The 20,781-nt window shown below is 40.2% G+C and overlaps 1 protein-coding gene across 1 annotated transcript; it reads left to right on the plus strand.

The window, feature by feature from the left end:
• The first annotated feature begins 12,462 nt into the window (after positions 1 to 12,462).
• Positions 12,463 to 20,496, plus strand: LOC139450313 (uncharacterized). The gene is made up of 2 exons (XM_071231992.1): positions 12,463 to 13,015; positions 20,303 to 20,496. The coding sequence occupies exons 1-2, from the start codon at positions 12,463 to 12,465 to the stop codon at positions 20,494 to 20,496; spliced, it is 747 nt and encodes a 248-aa protein (XP_071088093.1).
• The last annotated feature ends 285 nt before the right edge of the window (positions 20,497 to 20,781 follow it).

The raw sequence follows: 20,781 nt of genomic DNA on the forward strand, positions 1-20,781 counted from the left end.
AATTTCCTTTAATTTTTAAAAATAAAAGTTTTGAACATTAGTCAAACAGCGCGTGTAATGAAATCAATGAAGAATTCATTGTATGTTCACTGTCACGGGCCTTCCTGAATTATTCAGTGAGTTATCTTGGGAGTGTTTTTTAAATAGTTGTTTTACCGATAAACCGACCGTAAAAATCAAGAATTTACACAGAATAAACATAAGTGTCATATTTTTTATTACCACCGAGTCTGCAAAGTCCATTTTGCTATGAAAAGCTATAATAAGCTATTAACTCTACACGGCCAACAAAACGTGCACACTGACTCTTTGCGATAGGCGGTGGACCTGTTGCCGAGACTAGTTTTATTGATACTCTCGGCAGTGTGTACATATTTTCGAATCCTTGTATCCAGCAGTGTATGAAATACCTTGTATTCAGTAGTGTATTAAATACTTTGTATTCAGTTGTGTTTAAAATACCTTGTATCCTGCAGTGTATAAATTACCTTGTATTTAGTAGTGTATAAAATACCTTGTATTCAGTAGTGTATAAAATACCTTGTATTCAGTAGTGTATAAAATACCTTGTATCCAGCAGTGTATAAAATACCTTGTATTTAGTAGTGTATCAAATACCTTGTACACAGAACCGCCTCCGTGGTCTTGTGGTAGAGGGCGGTCGGGTAGCCTAGTGGTTAAAGCGTTCGCTCGTCACACCGAAGACCTGGGTTCGATTCCCGACATGGGTACAATGTGTGAAGCCCATTTCTGGTGTCCCCCGCCGTGATATTGCTGGAATATTGCTAAAAGCGGCGTAAAACCATACTCACTCACTCACTCACTCTTGTGGTAGAGCGGAAGGTTCGGGGTACGATCCCCGGCCGCGTCATACCAAAAGACGTTAAAAGGTGGTACTTGTTGTTACCCTGTCTGGCGCTCGGCATTCAGGGGCTAAAACAAGGACTGGTCAGCTCGGAGTCAGTATACTGTGTTTAAGTGGGATATTCATGTTAAACTGCGGCATGGTATCTCAGTGAGCTAGCACTATAAATCGGCATCAGTCCGGACTAGTACAAACAGCCACACAAACACACACACGTACATGCACGTGGCTATATAAGTGCAATAATCTCGGACTCGACGTTAAACCCAATTTCACCCCAACTCACCTTGTACACAGCAGTGTATAAAATACCTTGTACACAGCAGCATATAAAATACCTTGTATTCAGTAGTGTATAAAATACCTTGTACACAGCAGCATATAAAATACCTTGTATTCAGTAGTGTATAAAATACCTTGTACACAGCAGCATATAAAATAACTTGTATTCATCAGTGTATAAAATACCCTTGCACAAACGAAATTGTCAGTTCTCAATACCAGCTCTTTCAATAATGTATGTTGGCCTTTTACCCCACTCATATTTGTCATTTGCCCTCAGTACAGCTGCCCCCCTTGACCTTTTGCGATTTGTACACTAAAACGTATAGCAAGGAACATTAAATATGCATGCGGGAAACGAATATCAATAATCCTTTTTTTAATGTATCAATTTTAACCGGAATCCACAAATCGTCGTAGATAACTACACAATTCACTTCAATATTCAGCTGTTCTCTGTCAACGGGACAATTATCTTTCCAACGAGTATAGCATCTACTCGCCGTTCCATAATGTAACGAACAGGCTGTCGCTACAGCGTTTTACACCAGCATTTAAGGACAGAGATATTACCACAGCCAATTCAAGTGATTATTTGATGAACTGACGGGGAAGGGAAGTAACTCGTCCCGATAACTAGGATAGCTGCAGTTGTCCCAGTGTTCCGCTCGTCACAAACAAGATTCAAACATGACTGACATTGCTGAAATGTTGCTGAAGGCGGCGCAAACCCACAGACACTCGCCAATATAGCTGGGTCGACAGTTACCCCCACGGGTCGAAAGTAGGTAAAAAAATTTTGTTGAGCCACTCACTCACTAATATGATTCCAGTTTGTGATTAGTAGATAAACTATTAAATGAATTTGTCCTGAGATTTTAAGAGTTTCTCATGAACTGACATTACACTTGTTGGTCGAGTGGTCTCATTGTGTCTTTAGTTCCAACCTTATAGACCGCCTCTTGGGGACAGAGTGTCTGTCTGGAGAGCGGAGGGTAGGCGGTTCGGTCCCCTGGCTGCGTCACTCACTCACTCACTCACTCACTTTCGCAAGCACATGGACACAAACGTCGCTGTCTAAGTGCAATAACCCTGAACGCAACGAATTTTCACCTCACCCAACCTCCAAAGTGAAGCTATGTTTCACAATTCAAAGAACTTTCACACACACGTGTGCACTTATTTCAAGTTTACATCAACCTCCTACTGTGTGAGTGGAGGGTTTATACGCCATAAGCATAGGTTTGAAACAAACATTTAATTAATCTTACAAAAAGTAACAAATCCATTTGAAATTTAAGTGCTACAGAGTGCTACGGAGAATTGCCCGTGTGGAGAACGTCCACATGGGAGAATAGCCCCATGGCGTCAGTGAACAATACTAAGTCCATCTTGATAGCAGCTGAATGTCGGATTCTGGTGGGTAAAAAGACTGATGAATACACGGGGGGAACAAATACTCCATAATTCGTTTACTAGACATGCATATACCGAGGATATGAACATAATAAAGATTAGATGGAGATTACAAAATAGCATTGCACCAATTTACATCCAGTGCCAGTAGATAGTCATATTGTTTAATTAGAATAATATTGACATATAACTTTACAGAGAACCCAATTACATGACAAAGGAATTATTGATAAAGATAAATAATTTGCCTTGGGGAGTCACTCAATCGCTTTAACCAACAATGTAGATTTTAGACCTCCGCCGCCCTCACCCCACTTACCCACACCTAACTCCACACAGAAACATCCCTCCCCCTCCCCACACCCTATCCCCAGCCCGCACCCAACCCCACCCCTCTCTCCGCACACCCAAGCACCACATACATCCCATTCTCTGGGGACTACAACTATATTACACGCAAATGTCAAGATTTAAAGCTACTTGCTAAGTTCATGATGGTTATTAATACAGAATGAAGTAAGCAGTCATATATACAGAATACAATCTGAAGTCGAATTATCTGATTGCGTATATCCATAGTTATATATAGATGTATAATCCCTGTTATGTCTTGATTCATTGATTCACTGTTCATATTTTTATATATCATAAATAATATTGTTGCTTGTGTACCACTGAAGGTGGTAAAAAGGGAAATAAAAAGTCTGAAAGAATCATGCATTACAGCATCGGTATTAGTAGTGCTTATACATGCTATAGTTGCCAGGAACACGAAGAAAATATAGCTCGATGGAAATATCCTACAACTTTTAGAGTTTGGTATGTAAATTGGAAGCGACAAAGTAAAATAGTATAAGCAGGCTGTGACAAAAAGTAATTGCAGCGTACAGACGACTAACCTCCTGCCTTCAGTTGAATGACAGCCACGCCAAGTGGGAAATAACCGCGGATACCCTACACTGTTTTCAAAAGCTTCGAAGGCAGCCATGGAACCGCCTGGGAGCATTCTAACACCAGGAAGTCTCAATATCTGCTGAAATATAAATATTACTTTTCGCGTTATTGCTCAAACGTTTAGTTTTTTTAAAGAACGTATTACCGGCATGTCAGATGCTGCTAAACACAGTTAAATGAAGTCACGCATACATCGATCTATGATTGTGACACCACTACTGCAGACGTTACTGTAGGCAATCAATGCTCATGGGAGAACTACGTCCCCATCAACGAGGAAGTAATGCTTGAAGCTAATGTGTCGGATTACATAAATATATTAAAAACTGAAAAATAACTATTGTTATGAGAGCATGGACTGCATGACATTTCTGGTCGATCTGTCTTCTAACGTGCAACAGTGTGCACAACATACCGCTTGTAAAACACACTAGCTACATTGTAGCATGCTCAGTCTGGTCAAAATGCTCTACAATTCTATTAGTGGGAAAGTAATTTTCCAGACAGTTTACTACAACTTCTTTGTTGCCGTTTTTAAATGATTGTGAAATTGAGGATAAGTGAGCGTGTGAGTTAAAATTTAAAGTCACTTCGGCAATATTTCAGACTTTCGAAGGTTATATATAATAAATGCATTTCAGCTATAAAAGCCTGTCAACAACGAACAGTAAAATACTAGGCTTATCACAGAAGGATATTAAAACTGACATGGAACCATAAACATGCATTACTATACATGACATTACATTATAAAACGGGTTATAGATCGCCAGCAAGTAAAGGTAGAACACCATGATAGGGACCATGCTACCTGCTACCTGCTACCTACCCTAGCAAGATTTACATCACCCCTTCAGGTGATGACAATTATTGGCAAATCTAGCCTAACATTAAAACAACACATATTCTACTACTTCCACCCCCTTCGAGGGTACAGCTACTAAAAATCTCAGTTATAACATTTATTCTGCCAATAACAAACAATCCTGTATGTTATACACAACATATAATTCAAAATTTATGAAACAATACAATTTCATTTAACAAACCAGTAACTAAATGAGAACATATATTAAAAAGTACCTTGAAAAAATTATCCCTCGTGACAGAAAAATCAATACAGTCAAGGAGGACATGCTTGACTAAGATTCTTTCATCACAAGGGATACAGAAAGGAGGATACTTACCTTTCAACAAATACCCGTGTGTATATATGGACTGGAAACCAAAGTAGGTGTAAGCCATATTTGGTTTAATTTCACGTAATGTATTTATACCTACTTGGGTGTCCCAGTCCTTCTGCAATAGATCTCTGATATAACATCTGATGACAGGTTTGATATTGCTGTAAAGGAAAAGAAGTGGTGTCAGTGTTCTGGAGTTCAGCCTAAGCTGCAGCATCAGCTATACCTGTGGTCCCAACAAGGCTGGGTAACCAACATAAGACGATGTCGTAATGGCCAGTAGCAAGTTCATTACATGATTGATCAATTTCGATTTAAAGTGGATGTTGACATGACATGAATACACAATGCCATGACATGTTATGAATAGCCTGTAGGTACAAAATCGGAAAATATTATAAATTGATCATATTTTGACTGTTTAATGATATATTTGAGTGCTGTTAAAATGGCACTGGCTTCTGCTGTCAATATTGAGCAGTTATGGGATAATCTGGACGAGATAGTCCTGGATCCAATGACAGCACCAGCATCCTTGGATACATCTGAAAATATAGATTTGTAAGTATCACATGTCGGTTTCAGAATAAATTATATTGTTGTTGATACATTAGTTGATTTGTTACAGATTTCTTTAGTTTAGTTAATGTTAGGCCCACCTCTGGTTTTACAAACTGCATGGTGGAGACGACAAAAGCTGAGTTTGGGCCTATGTTTTCAAGCTTTAAGTGAGCAGCAAAAATATCAGATTGTATTCTGTTTCAAAGTTGCGGAATAAGAGATGATTTGTTCCTTTAAAGAGGATTAAAATCATAGTCATACGCTGGATTGGATTTAGTAGAACGTAATTTAGAAACATACTGCATAAAGATTATTTTAGAGCGGATAGGTGCTCTGTATAGTTGGGGGAGGGTTTTTCTGATCCCCATCCTACTTTGCATTTGAACTTTCATTAGGTCCTTAGCCTTCAGACATTTATTCTTTGAGTATTTAATGTGAGGAGGAAAGGTCATTGATGATCGAAAATTATACCTAAGAATTAGGTTTCCTTTACTTTAATAGGATTGTTATCTTAAAACAATTCTGGTTCTTTGTGGGGTTTATCGTTTCTGACTTAGAAAATTTAAAACCATTTTCTGAAGATCAGTTTTGGATTTTATTTAAACAGAGCTGAAGTTGCCGTTGAATAGTATGCATGTTTTGCCACAACAGGACATATTAAAAACATCCATAAATTGAATTATGTAAAACTTTTGATAAACTATTGACTTAATGTTGGATATAAGTTGAGGCAAACCGCCGCGCACCCGAAAGTTGTGTAAATCTTTTAAATCACCGTGTTTCCAGAGGATGGCGTCGGAAATATTGTTCAGCCTTAGTCCTTAGTCCTTCGCTTCTCTGCAATCATTGTTGAACCATGGTTTACGTGTGTGAGGATTTGAGGAGGACATCGGAATACATTCATCAGCTATTTTATTATCAGCTGGAACATTAAAAACATTCGATTTTAGTTTGTAGGACAAAGGACTTCATATAAAGCCAAGTTGGCCTTAGTAAAATTCCATCCTGATGACGGAGGAACATCAGATGGTGTCACAGATTGTTGTTGGTCTGAAAATGGTTAATTTCACAGAATGATATCATCGTGGACTGACCATTCAAATTCATTAAGTAATAAAAAGGTCCAGACAAGAGTAAGTACCAGTCGCAGGGTGTAGATACGTGAGAGAACCATCATTATAAATGCATAAATCGTTTTTTAAGAAAGGATTCTCCAGTAATTTCCCTTTTGTATTGGTGTCACTACTACCCCAGAGTGGGTTATATGGTCATAATCTCTTATAACACAGGGCTTAGGGAGTTTATAATACAGTGCCTGAAGATCAGACTGACGAAAAGAGAACGGTGGTGCATACAAAGAACACAAAGTAGAAACACATACTGCAATAACTTGAAGAGGGGTATTGAGAGGAACAGGTCTGTGAATGACGCCCTGCCTCATTTTAACAGAGGATCCTCAAGTTGCTTTATCACCTGAGGGGGAAAGCAATGGTAGGAATCCTAGTGTCATAGATCAAAATTATCTGTTGTTTTAAGGAAAGTTTCTTGTAAACAAAATGCTGATGGTCTTAAATACTGAATTAATACCTGAAGGTCATTAAAATTTCTCCGAAGTCCTCTACAATTCCACTTTATTAAATTGGGAGAGCAACTCATGGAGGCTCAATTGGAGATCGTGATCGTATGCTGTAATGGCAGCGATGGTGTGACCTCCACATCTAGAGGTTCAAATGGGTTGTGAACCTCCAGAAGGACTGCACATGTTTGAGACACATCAACATGTTTAAGGGCCTTAGATTATTTTCTCCTTTGTTGCCTTTTTCCTCTTTTAGTAAGGGGTACAGTTCTTTTCATTTCGTTTACAGGTTCAAAGTGAGTTTCGGATTAAACCGGTAGGGGTGTTAGGGTGTTGAAGCAGATTTGGATGAAGTTCTGGTGTCTTCAGCATCAGTTTGAAACAATTTGTTTGTTCATTTGACACCCAGCTAATAGTTGTTTGGCATCCGTTTTCATTATTGACAGAGGAGGAGACTGCAGCAAAGTAGGTCAGTGAAGGATCAGTTTTGTAACATCAGAGAATGATATATTATTGGTATATTTTTTGTCTGAGTCACAAAAGAGGAGCATGGATTAGAAGAGGACATGTGGTCACTGCTGCAGTTAGCACGTTTGATGTTATCTGTGCAGTCAGTGCCATCATGTTGCTTACTGCAGCGGGAGCAAACTGTTGAGTTGTGACAGGATTTTGTTCCATGTCCGAACTGCTGACATTTAAAACATCGGAGTGGATTTGGTATATACACATCCACACCGATGTTGAAATACCCGGCTTTCATTGATGAAGGGTTTTTAAGAGGGCAAAAGTAAATGGTATGTATTGGTTTTAAAAAAAACTTTTCACTATCTTTTCTACTGAAACGTTTGACAGATGTAACACCCTGAGGCTTCATTTTTGCTACAATCGCCTCTTCAAACATGTCTGAGGGGCAATTTGCACGATCACGTACAATGCCTCTGCCTCTTATTTTCTGAGACAACAATCTCAGTATTTGCAAAATTATGTGTTTGTAGAAGATTGAGAGATTGTCTCTTGAAACATACCATAATCAGGGAAACGAACCGGAGACGAGCAACATTTTGTACAGTACCACATATTCCTTGAATAGATTTTGAAAACGAAAAAAGTGGCTCTCCGTCGACATCCAAAAATAGTGGCCAAGATTGAATGCATTCATCATCAGAGGACACAACAGTATCTGTATCAATGTGCCTTCTTTTTGTTTTTGTGAACTGTGAGGTTGCCATTATGAAAAGAAAAATATTCAAGATCCCTCTCTTTATGGCGAGAAATGTTGCGGCAGCTCCACCTTTGATGTATCCATATCACAATTTTTTAGGTTCAATTGAGCACGCTCTTTCTACGAAGAACGCCATACAATTCTTGAGACGCATTGAGGATGTCAACATTTACGCATCAGTGACAAAAATGATTTCCGAAGCAATGCCTTATTTTGACTTGTACCAAGTGTTTCCTGATAGCCTTTTCGCTAACACTTGGTATCATCACTGTTTGATAATGATTCATAAATACATTGTTTGTAACCGTTTTGTGTGGTTGTTGGTTGCTGTTAAGGATTAGGGTTGTTGGTTGCTGTAAATTAGTGATATTGTGTGACTGTTTGTGTGTTTGTTGGTTGGCGTGAGTGATTGTTTGTAACTGTTTTTGTGTGGTTATTGGTTGGCGTGAGTGATTGTTTGTAACTGTTTTGTGTGGTTGTTGGTTGGCGTTGGTGATTGTTTGCAATGTATGAAGCAATGAAACCTATGTTCCCATGTTTCAAAGTAGATGCTCTGTGTTCACTGGATTTCATTCTGGTCCCATTCATCAGTAAATGTCAAAACGAGTAATTACCTCCCTCATTGTCATGATGTTGATGAAAACCGTGGACATAAATGTCTACTTCCTCAGGAGTATCAGCTGTAGCGACAGAATGCACACAAATATACATTTACAAAGACTGAATCCTAGAAGCTGCTTTCGGAAGCTGACGTCGTAGGGTAAAACTAAAGGACATTAAAATCATCAGTTGTTCATGTGGAACACGGTATAAGTTGTTGGCAATATCAGTGGAATCAGCTGTCAAGGGAATATTGGCTTGCCAGGAACCTATAGTCAGTTTCAACATGGGCTCCGTCGTCTCATGTCTAATGGACAGGGGATCTGCCTCGAGAGCGGTGGTTCGATCCTAGTGACGCGCATACCATTAAACGTTATTAGATGGGATTTATAGGGAATAAATAAAGGACTGTCAATTCTGTTCCATCGTGGTTGCCATATGCAATAATCATCGTGCACTAAGACCTCTTTTTCTCCATCGTGGTTGCCTTATTCGACAATCATCGTGCACTACGTCTTCTGCTCCATCGTGGTTGCCTTATTCGACAACCATTGTGCACTACGTCTTCTGCTCCATTGAAGTTGCCTTATTCGACAATCATTGTGCACTACGTCTTCTGCTCTATTGTAGTTGCCTTATTCGACAATCATCGTGCACTACGTCTTGTGCTCTATTGTAGTTGCCTTATTCGACAATCATCGTGCACTATGTCTTGTGTTCTATTGTAGTTGCCTTATACAACAATCATTTGCACTACGACGTCTTCTGCTCCATCGTGGTTGCCTTATTCGACTATCATCGTGCACTACGTCTTCTGCTCTATTGTAGTTGCCTTATACAACAATCATTTGCACTACGACGTCTTCTGCTCCATTGTAGTTGCCTTATTCGACTATCATCGTGCACTATATCGTCTGCTCTATTGTAGTTGCCTTATTCGACAATCATCGTGCACTACGTCTTGTGCTCTATTGTAGTTGCCTTATACAACAATCATTTGCACTACGACGTCTTCTGCTCCATTGTAGTTGCCTTATTCGACAATCATCGTGCACTACGTCTTGTGCTCTGTTGTAGTTGCCTTATTCGACAATCATCGTGCACTAGGTCTTCTGCTCTATTGTAGTTGCCTTATTCGACAATCATCGTGCACTATGTCTTGTGCTCTATTGTAGTTGCCTTATACGACAATCATCGTGCACTACGTCTTGTGCTCTATTGTAGTTGTTTTATTCGACTATCATCGGGCACTACGTCTTCTGCTCCATTGTAGTTGCCTTATACGACTATCATCGTGCACTAGGTCTTGTGCTCTATTGTAGTTGCCTTATACAACAATCATTTGCACTACGACGTCTTCAGCTCCATTGTAGTTGCCTTATTCGACTATCATCGTGCACCATATCGTCTGCTCTATTGTAGTTGCCTTATTCGACAATCATCGTGCACTACGTCTTGTGCTCTATTGTAGTTGCCTTATACAACAATCATTTGCACTACGACGTCTTCTGCTCCATTGTAGTTGCCTTACTCGACAATCATCGTGCACTACGTCTTGTGCTCTATTGTAGTTGCCTTATTCGACAATCATCGTGCACTATGTCTTCTGCTCTATTGTAGTTGCCTTATTCGACAATCATCGTGCACTATGTCTTGTGCTCTATTGTAGTTGCCTTATACGACAATCATCGTGCACTACGTCTTGTGCTCTATTGTAGTTGCTTTATTCGACTATCATCGGGCACTACGTCTTCTGCTCCATTGTAGTTGCCTTATACGACTATCATCGTGCACTAGGTCTTGTGCTCTATTGTAGTTGCCTTATACAACAATCATTTGCACTACGACGTCTTCAGCTCCATTGTAGTTGCCTTATTCGACTATCATCGTGCACCATATCGTCTGCTCTATTGTAGTTGCCTTATTCGACAATCATCGTGCACTACGTCTTGTGCTCTATTGTAGTTGCCTTATACAACAATCATTTGCACTACGACGTCTTCTGCTCCATTGTAGTTGCCTTACTCGACAATCATCGTGCACTACGTCTTGTGCTCTATTGTAGTTGCCTTATTCGACAATCATCGTGCACTATGTCTTCTGCTCTATTGTAGTTGCCTTATTCGACAATCATCGTGCACTATGTCTTGTGCTCTATTGTAGTTGCCTTATACGACAATCATTTGCACTACGACGTCTTCTGCTCCATTGTAGTTGCCTTATTCGACAATCATCGTGCACTACGTCTTGTGCTCTATTGTAGTTGCCTTATTCGACAATCATCGTGCACTATGTCTTCTGCTCTATTGTAGTTGCCTTATTCGACAATCATCGTGCACTATGTCTTGTGCTCTATTGTAGTTGCCTTATACGACAATCATCGTGCACTAGGTCTTGTGCTCTATTGTAGTTGCTTTATACAACAATCATTTGCACTACGACGTCTTCAGCTCCATTGTAGTTGCCTTATTCGACTATCATCGTGTACTACGTCTTGTGCTCTATTGTAGTTGCCTTATTCGACAATCATCGTGCACTACGTCTTGTGCTCTATTGTAGTTGCCTTATACAACAATCATTTGCACTACGACGTCTTCAGCTCCATTGTAGTTGCCTTATTCGACTATCATCGTGTACTACGTCTTGTGCTCCATTGTGACTGCCTTATACGACAAACATATACACTACAATCATCTATTTCCAATATCCAACGACCCCTTCTGTCTCCTCATATATTCTACTACAATTTTGAGAGGGATATGTGTATCTTACCATGATACACAAAATGATTCTCATCATATGCCAAATATATATTGAAATCGAATCACGTGTATAATTATCCCGGTTAAAGATTGAGTAGCAAATTCTCTTCGCCGCTATTTTGGGTCCGTGACTTATTTCAGTGTCGTCGATATCTTGTCCAGGGATTAGAACGCCCAGAGAAATAGAAGGTGGATCAACCTATCAACCTATAAATAACTTAAGGAAGCCAGTAAATGATTTATCATGTTTATGTGCGCACATCCTTGTCAGATAAATATTTAATATTTAAATGTTAGGGGAAATATTGAAACGAGTTATAGTTTAAACAAAGGCACGAGGCAAACATTACTATTCTGTGTACTACGATTCAGCCCGGCGTTATTCCAGTCAGTTCCAAAGAATAGTAGTAGTAAACAGCAACATAAATGGGCTTGATTTTCCATATGCTATGCAGACATCAGGTAAGGATATGTCATATGTATTTTGTTCATACCTGTAGACTATACATTGTTTTTCATTGTTGATGCGATTATGATATCCTATATTGTTCAGACGTCGTATGATGTTACAGTGAATGTAGAAATTTCATAAATGCAATTTACAAAACGCCAAAATCATTCTTTGCATTCCATTTATTATTTACTTTCCCGTGCTTGCATATGGTTATTCTGTGATTCTTTGTGGATCCTATTCTTATTTCGTAGGATTTACTGGTATTGATTTCTAAACCAGAGCATAATGCTTAAACGTCCTATATTTCTGAGGCCTTCTGAATACATTCTTCTGTGCCGTCAATGACCAGTGCAAATTGTGATACTAGATAACATATGTCAACTATACAAATACCATTAATTTGGATTAACCATTAATATATTGTACAACCTTTTCGGCACATAACGAACACGTGTAGGGGGTTAGAGGGTCACATTTTCCTAAAGCCTCTGTTTATGTTAAAACATCAATAAACTATGATAAGTATTGTTTCGGAAAGTTAAAGATGCTCGTTTACAATCTTTGGTAAACAGGTTTTATTCTATCCATGGGAATCAGCCGGGAAAGAGAGAAGTTGGAATGGGAATCAACTGGGGAAAGAGAGAAGTTGGAATGGGAATCAGCTGGGGAAAGAGAGAAGTTGGAATCGGAATCAACTGGGGAAAGAGAGACGTTGGAATGGGAATCACCTGAGAAACAGAAAAGTTGGAATGGGAATCAGCTGGGGAAAGAGAGAAGTTGGAATGGGAATCGGCTGGGGAAAGATAGAAGTTGGAATCGGAATCGGCTGGGGAAAGATAGAAGTTGGAATTGGAATCAACTGGGGAAAGAGAGACGTTGGAATGGGAATCAGCTGGGGAAAGAGAGACGTTGGAATGGGAATCAGCTGGGGAAAGAGAGACGTTGGAATGGGAATCAACTGGGGAAAGAGAGACGTTGGAATGGGAATCAGCTGGGGAAAGAGAGACGTTGGAATGGGAATCAGCTTGGGAAAGAGAAAAGTTGGAATGGGAATCAGCTGGGGAAAGAGAGAAGTTGGAATCGGAATAAGCTGGGGAAAGAGAAAAGTTGGGATGGGAATCAGCTGGGGAAAGAGAGACGTTGGAATGGGAATCGGCTGGGGAAATTAGGGAAATAGAGAAGTTGAAATTAGAATCAAAATTAAGAATGCGAGAGCAAGAAGTAGAGCATTAAAGGCAGTTAGAACTAAAACAGAAGGATTTGGAACGGGTCATTCTGGAAAAAAGGGTAAAGCCAAGAGAGGGGTCACGATTTGATGTGACAAAGTTTACCAAGTTCGTGCCTCACTTCACTGAAAGTTCAGTGGATAGGTAATACTATGTAACCTCAATTCGAGAAGGTTGCAAAAAATCTAAAATGGACGACAGAATATTGGACTTCATTCATGGGGTGTATGCGGCTATGCGTATAGAGCAGAGTTCAGGGTATGAAGATGTTAAACAGTCCGATTCGAGGAGTTTCTGTATCACGTTGAGTATTTTTACTACGTGGAGCTAGACATATTTTCTTACTTTATTGATTCGCTCATCATTTCTGATAAAATGTCTTTGTTTCGTTCATAAAGTCATCGTCAGAACTTAAAGTTTCTTCTTGTTTTCCCAGTGTTCTTATTGCTTCACTGAAATGTTGGTTTGAAAAAATGAATTATGTCGGTTTGTAACTTTTTTCTTTCCAATCTGTCATACATAACACTAGACCTTCTATTTAAGTAGTGTTTTATGTTTTCAAGCTTTATATTTTTCTCTTCATCAGTTTCATCTTATTTCATATTTAGATTGTCAATTGTGTCTCTAGTCTGGTTTTAAGTTTTCTCTATCAGATTTCTTCTCTGATGAATACTTAATCGTTTTCCTTTAATCATCATTGTTTAGAAAAAGGTAGGTAATCTACTTCAAACGTTGATTTTTCCAAATTCAATACGGTCAGTTTTTATCTATTGTTGTTGTCTTTTTTCAGTTGTTTGCCATTTTTACATATTTCTGATTTCAAATAATGGACATCATCACTGATGGACGTGCTGCATCAACCACCATCAAGCGTTGTCCTCGCTCGCTGACATTTTAAGTGATCGACTTCATAAAGTATTCAAGTTTGATGGCTATATTATTAATGTTCTCAGTGAACGTGTTTCGATGTTCAGTCATTTCTAATTCATTAGTCATGACAAGTTTCAAGTTAAATCTTCCAGTTAGTTTCTGTTTTTCATTGTCCGAAATGTTTGTTCACCAATTTGAAATATCACTTTTGTCTGTTATACAGGGCAGTACATGTATGTTCGCGGGTTTTTGAAAACCAATACGTTCTGTTGTCTCACGCATGATAAGTTTACTTACCAGATGGAAGCCATTGTTGAGGATTACTAAGAATATCCGCAGAGTTGGTGTGAGCTATTGAAAAGCACATTCCCTCCAACCCACATCTCACCTGGAGGAATTCGCATTTCTTATAATTCATATATTTAGTAATTCGTTTATCTTCATGTAATTATTCATATATTTAGTTGCTCATAGATCTAGTTGTTCTTTTATATAGTTGTTCATATATGCAGTTGTTCATGTATCTAGTTATTTGTTAATATAGTTGTTCGTTTATCTAGTTATTCATATATCTAGTTGTTCGTATATCTAGTTGTTCGTATATCTCGTAGATTTATAAATGCGTCAAGTTACTCATATAACCAATTATTATTTGTATATCTGGTGTATGTGACTATGATGTTATACCGGTTTACAGTATGGCGGCACGAAGAATTGGCTTCCACAGTTGCAGTTGTAGTCAACTGTTGTATCACCTTGAAATATCAGAGTACCATGTAAAGTGCTGTAGTTAAAAACATAATCCTCAGCAGATGATAGTGCGTTTCACAGACTTTACGAGTGAGTCAGTCAGTTAAGGTTTATAGTCACATCGGCAATATTTCTGCCACATCGTGGCTAAATCAAGTTATTTATTAATGATACACAAAAAACTGAACTATATAACCTGTCGATGAAGGACAGTAAAATAAGTAGATTGTCACAGACGTAGATTTAAAACTAGCATGTCACCATAAAACTTGAACTATTCATAAAATACAAAATAAAAATGGGCTAGAGACCACCTGCAACCTAAGGAAGGTCACCATACTAGGAACCATGGGGACTTACGGTACTTCTGCTACCTACATGGTATCCCAGCAGGATTTACACCATCCCTCTGGCTACTAGCGATTGTTGGAAGGTTAAGCCAACAATTAGAATTACAAGTATACTACGATTAAAACTATGGTACAAATAAACGTATGATATGGTCTTACATATACTTTCACAAGAGGACAGACTCTACGACCATTCAAAGAGCGTTACACGGCTCTTGCGCAAAAGTTGTTTGATCAAGGTTACAACATTCAAGGTCACAGCAAAGCTTTCAAAAGGTGTTATGGTAGAAATGTGGACACATAATTGACAAAAATTATGTCCGATGTAATTCCCTATTTGATACGCTTATCTTCTCGAGGACACTTGGTATCATCACTATTTGATAGTGATTTATAATTATTCTTATGAAACATTCGAAATGATTATGGAGATGTTTTTCGTCGCTATTTTTTACAGACGAAAGTTCACATTTTTAGTATTGGTTTATTTAATACACATTTATCGCCAAACTTAATCGTGAATGAAAAAGTCCCCCCTTTTTAGTGCGTAATAAACGTGGACAGGTGTTGGCAGATTTTTTCATTTGGGAATGCAATGTCGTCGTCATTTAAGAATTGACTGTCATTTTGTGTGACTTCATTGGAGTATGAACCTTCATAGAGTAGAGTGAAAGCCAAACTGTATAAACGTCGGCGCTTCATGTTTACACTGACAGCCACACAACAACCAGCTGTATAACGGAATAAAATAGTTCCAAGTGGAGACATGAGTGTATGTACGTTCAACTTGCTTTATAACTAGCACTAGAAACATATAGGTTGTAGTTTGTTTACAATAAATGTACTCACATAATATCATCATTGGGTGAGAAAGGTCTTACCTCAGTAAGTCAGTCACAATGACAGCGCGTTACAATACATTTACATCAAGTACAAGACGTCAAAATGGCCGACACGATAAACGTGACGGGAGAGATTTCCGAAGCTGTTAATGAACCTGTGGCGGTTACACGTGTTAGTCATCAGTACAGTTGGCCGATCATTAAAAGGTGATTATAAAGATGTGTCAGATAGATACTGAGGTAATTCATAGATTGCTAAGACTGTCACTGTCAGCCTAGACACGGATCGAGTCGATACGACGATAGTTAATGTGCATTTCTATGTTTTGTTTACAAGGATGCGTCGTAGCGAGGATATTCGTGAACGATCATGCATTCTTTGACGTTCATCAATGTATACTAAAACGCTGCGTTCAAGATAAAAAGGGTTAATGGATCAGACGCTTTTGTAGGTATTAGTGTAAGGGAATTCCCTAGGGTTTCCCCAGGAATCTGAAAGTAGTGCGTCAGTTTGACGTCATTTCAAGAATACAGCCTCCTGAAAAATGTATGAACTTTAAATTGTGTCGATCATAGGCTTATGAACGTCAGTTTTGTGGTCAAGCCGTATATCGTGTAAACTTCTCTTTTAAAAATATGTATATCATTGATGGGTCCGGGTACACAGACGAACCAAGGTTTTAATATTCGACAATTGCTGTGTAGAGTTGCGTCCCCTATGTAGCAAGGATCCGTTAAATTACGCTGTGATCCCGTGCTCGCGCTCCAATGTATCGCTCTGAACATCTCCCTTATTAAGCTGCAGTTGATACGTGGTAATGTGACTATAACGCTGTTCAAGGCGACCTTGTGCCTTACACTCACTGACTTCATTTCTAGACACCGCGTTGATCGGTATAAAGGTAGTTGATTGTCTGATATTAGAAAACAGGAACTGTTATAACACAATCAGGTTAGCTACAGTGCCGCTGCAGTGTTGGAACGTTAACGCAATACCAGCACACGTGACTCCATGGCTAGGCTGCCAGATTCAGTATACACTGTTGACATCCCATGCCAGTCCCTAGGTACCCAGTACTTCATACCTCAAGTACCAGCCGACTGATATGGGGAGAGGATGTTTGGGTTTTGTGACCCGTCTATTTATGTGTCACTGTACCCCGATAGATTGGCGTGTTGTTCATGCTTTCTGTCATTGGTTCGTCTGGTCCGGATTCGATTATAAGCCGATATTATATTTCTCAAAACCTCAGTCAGCGTGAGGCCTGTACAATGACTCATGAGTTGGGTTGGGTGTGAAGACGTGGAAATATGTTACACGGGCATGACACTGAAAGGATCTGTGACTAACCGCTCCCACTGTGGAAAGTACAGGAGAGCCTGTGACTAACCGCTCCATTGTGGAAAGTACAGGAGAGCCTGTGACTAACCGCTCCCATTGTGGAAAGTACAGGAGAGCCTGTGACTAACCGTTCCCACTGTGGAAAGTACAGGAGATCCTGTGACTAACCGCTCCCATTGTGGAAAGTACAGGAGATCCTGTGACTAGCCGCTCCATTGTGGAAAGTACAGGAGATCCTGTGACTAGCCGCTCCATTGTGGAAAGTACAGGAGAGCCTGTGACTAGCCACTCCATTGTGGAAAGTACAGGAGATCCTGTGACTAACTGCTCCCACTGTGGAAAGTACAGGAGATCCTGTGACTAACTGCTCCCACTGTGGAAAGTACAGGAGATCCTGTGACTAGCCGCTCCATTGTGGAAAGTACAGGAGATCCTGTGACTAACTGCTCCCATTGTGGAAAGTACAGGAGATCCTGTGTCTAACCGCTCCCATTGTGGAAAGTACAGGAGAGCCTGTGACTAGCCGCTCCATTGTGGAAAGTACAGGAGATCCTGTGCTAGCCGCTCCCACTGTGGAAAGTACATGGAGATCCTGTGACTAACCGCTCCCATTGTGGAAAGAACAGGAGATCCTGTGACTAACCGCTCCCATTGTGGAAAGTACAGGAGAGCCTGTGACTAGCCGCTCCCACTGTGGAAAGTACAGGAGATCCTGTGACTAGCCGCTCCCACTGTGGAAAGTACAGGAGAGCCTGTGACTAACCGCTCCCACTGTGGAAAGTACAGGAGAGCCTGTGACTAACCGTTCCATTGTGGAAAGTACAGGAGAGCCTGTGACTAACCGCTCCCATTGTGGAAAGTACAGGAGATCATGTGACTAGCCGCTCCCACTGTGGAAAGTACAGGAGATCCTGTGACTAACCGCTCCCACTGTGGAAAGTACAGGAGAGCCTGTGACTAACCGTTCCATTGTGGAAAGTACAGGAGAGCCTGTGACTAACCGCTCCCATTGTGGAAAGTACAGGAGATCATGTGACTAGCCGCTCCCACTGTGGAAAGTACAGGAGATCCTGTGACTAACCGCTCCCACTGTGGAAAGTACAGGAGATCATGTGACTAACCGCTCCCATTGTGGAAAGTACAGGAGAGCCTGTGACTAACCGCTCCCATTGTGGAAAGTACAGGAGATCCTGTGACTAACCGTTCCCATTGTGGAAAGTACAGGAGATCCTGTGACTAACCGCTCCCACTGTGGAAAGTACAGGAGATCATGTGACTAACCGCTCCCACTGTGGAAAGTACAGGAGATCCTGTGACTAACCGCTCCCATTGTGGAAAGTACAGGAGAGCCTGTGACTAGCCGCTCCCATTGTGTAAAAGTACAGGAGAGCCTGTGACTAACCGCTCCCATTGTGGAAAGTACAGGAGAGCCTGTGACTAACCGCTCCCATTGTGGAAAGTACAGGAGAGCCTGTGACTAACCGCTCCCATTGTGGAAAGTACAGGAGATCCTGTGACTAGCCGCTCCCACTGTGGAAAGTACAGGAGATCCTGTGACTAACCGCTCCCACTGTGAAAAGTACAGGAGAGCCTGTGACTAACCGTTCCATTGTGGAAAGTACAGGAGATCCTGTGACTAACCGCTCCCATTGTGGAAAGTACAGGAGATCATGTGACTAGCCGCTCCCACTGTGGAAAGTACAGGAGATCCTGTGACTAACCGTTCCCACTGTGGAAAGTACAGGAGAGCCTGTGACTAGCCGCTCCCACTGTGGAAAGTACAGGAGAGCCTGTGACTAACCGCTCCCATTGTGGAAAGTACAGAAGATCCTGTGACTAACCGTTCCCATTGTGGAAAGTACAGGAGAGCCTGTGACTAACCGCTCCCATTATGAAAAGCACTGGAGAAAAGCACTGGTGAAGACATCTCCTTACCCCCGTCACTCGATGAGAGGACTATGATATTTCACTCGACACTAGGAATATCCTATATATAGTCATGATCCATTACTATTTGGGGCACTGGGGTAGCCTAGTGGTTAAAGTGTTCACTCGTCACGCCAAAAGCCCGGGTTTCATTCCCCACATGGGTACAATGTGTGAAGCTTCTTTTGGTGTCACCAACCGTGACATTGCAGGAATATTGCTAAAAGCGGCGTAAAACCATACTCACTCAACAATTTGCTTTTTAGATTTTTAGATTATATTTTTGTTAATCAAATGAATGACATTGCTGTGTGGTACATGTACGTTTCGCTTAATGTACTTGTTTTTACGTTATAGCAGTAAGGACTGTGAAGTGCAAGTATTTGATATATTTCCAATATTCACATGCTGTTAGTCGGTTGAGAATTTCACCAAGTGTGATAGGATAACAATAGAAAGTTTGAACTCCCTGGCATTATCGACGAGTGATGATATGTGTGATATCAAAAGAAACGAGGGGCAGATTCTGTTTGACATCAATAATCATTCTTCCGACTTTTTCCGCTTGGAAGCAGTACTAACCAACGCCTTGAGTGTTAAACATAGAGCTAACCAGCTTCAATGGCAGAGGGGTACATCATTTGATTGTGACCACATGATAACTTATGACGTCAATAAGGCTTTGTTTTTTTATTTGTTCCATTTCATCTGGTTGGTGATATAAAATAATAACAGACATAATATAAAAATAAACAATGTATGTAAATAAAAAACATAAAGCTTTCTAGAAAAACAAAAATAACCCTTCATGTGTTTCTGGAAAAGATTTCTAGAAATATGTACTTTTTATTTCGTTAAGTTGTTTAAATTTTATTTCTCTTATTTTTACCATCGACCAGATGAAATCGAGCCTATCATCCATAATAAAAAATCACCGACCTGTTGCTTAAGCTTTCTCCACTGCAGACAACCACTAGTGTGTCGTTTATTGATTTAAACATATTCTAATGTCGAGTGCAAATGAACTTGGCATACATGCAGACTGCTTTTAAAGACTGCTATGCACACAGTGACCTCCATTATCTGTGTCACCGTCTATCATCTGTATAATTGGTTTCAGGTCTGGTGACCAACATGTGGCGGAGAGTTGAAAGCACCCAGCGAGTCAGCACCCGTGTGAGGAAGATGAATGGAAAGCAGTTCTTCAAGAAACAGCCAGAAGAGGACAGGATTGAGGAACTATCTACCCGGGGAGACGAGGAGGAGGGTATGGTGGTGCCGAAACGCAAATCAAAGACATGCACCATTCTTTGACTGTTATATGTAGTGTCGTTCTCTTGTGTTGTGACGTCGGGGGAACACTACACAAACGGTACTTAAAATCTGTGGATTCTAAATGGAGCCATCAACAGTTGGCAGTGTACCCAAGTCTAAGACCTGCATTATGTGCCTTATATCACCAGAATGTAAACTCAAGTTCAGTCTTTCTCTTGTAGAGGGATTATGAAGACTGTACAAACAATTCATGGAGCATCTGGTTCCGTGAAGAGGTGTCGTCTTGCCATCTCGAGGAACTCCAAAATTGTCCTTCTCTCGATG

Source organism: Haliotis cracherodii, unplaced genomic scaffold (genome assembly GCF_022045235.1).
Source record: "Haliotis cracherodii isolate W230 unplaced genomic scaffold, xgHalCrac1.p SCAF_8, whole genome shotgun sequence".
Lineage (NCBI taxonomy): Eukaryota > Metazoa > Mollusca > Gastropoda > Lepetellida > Haliotidae > Haliotis > Haliotis cracherodii.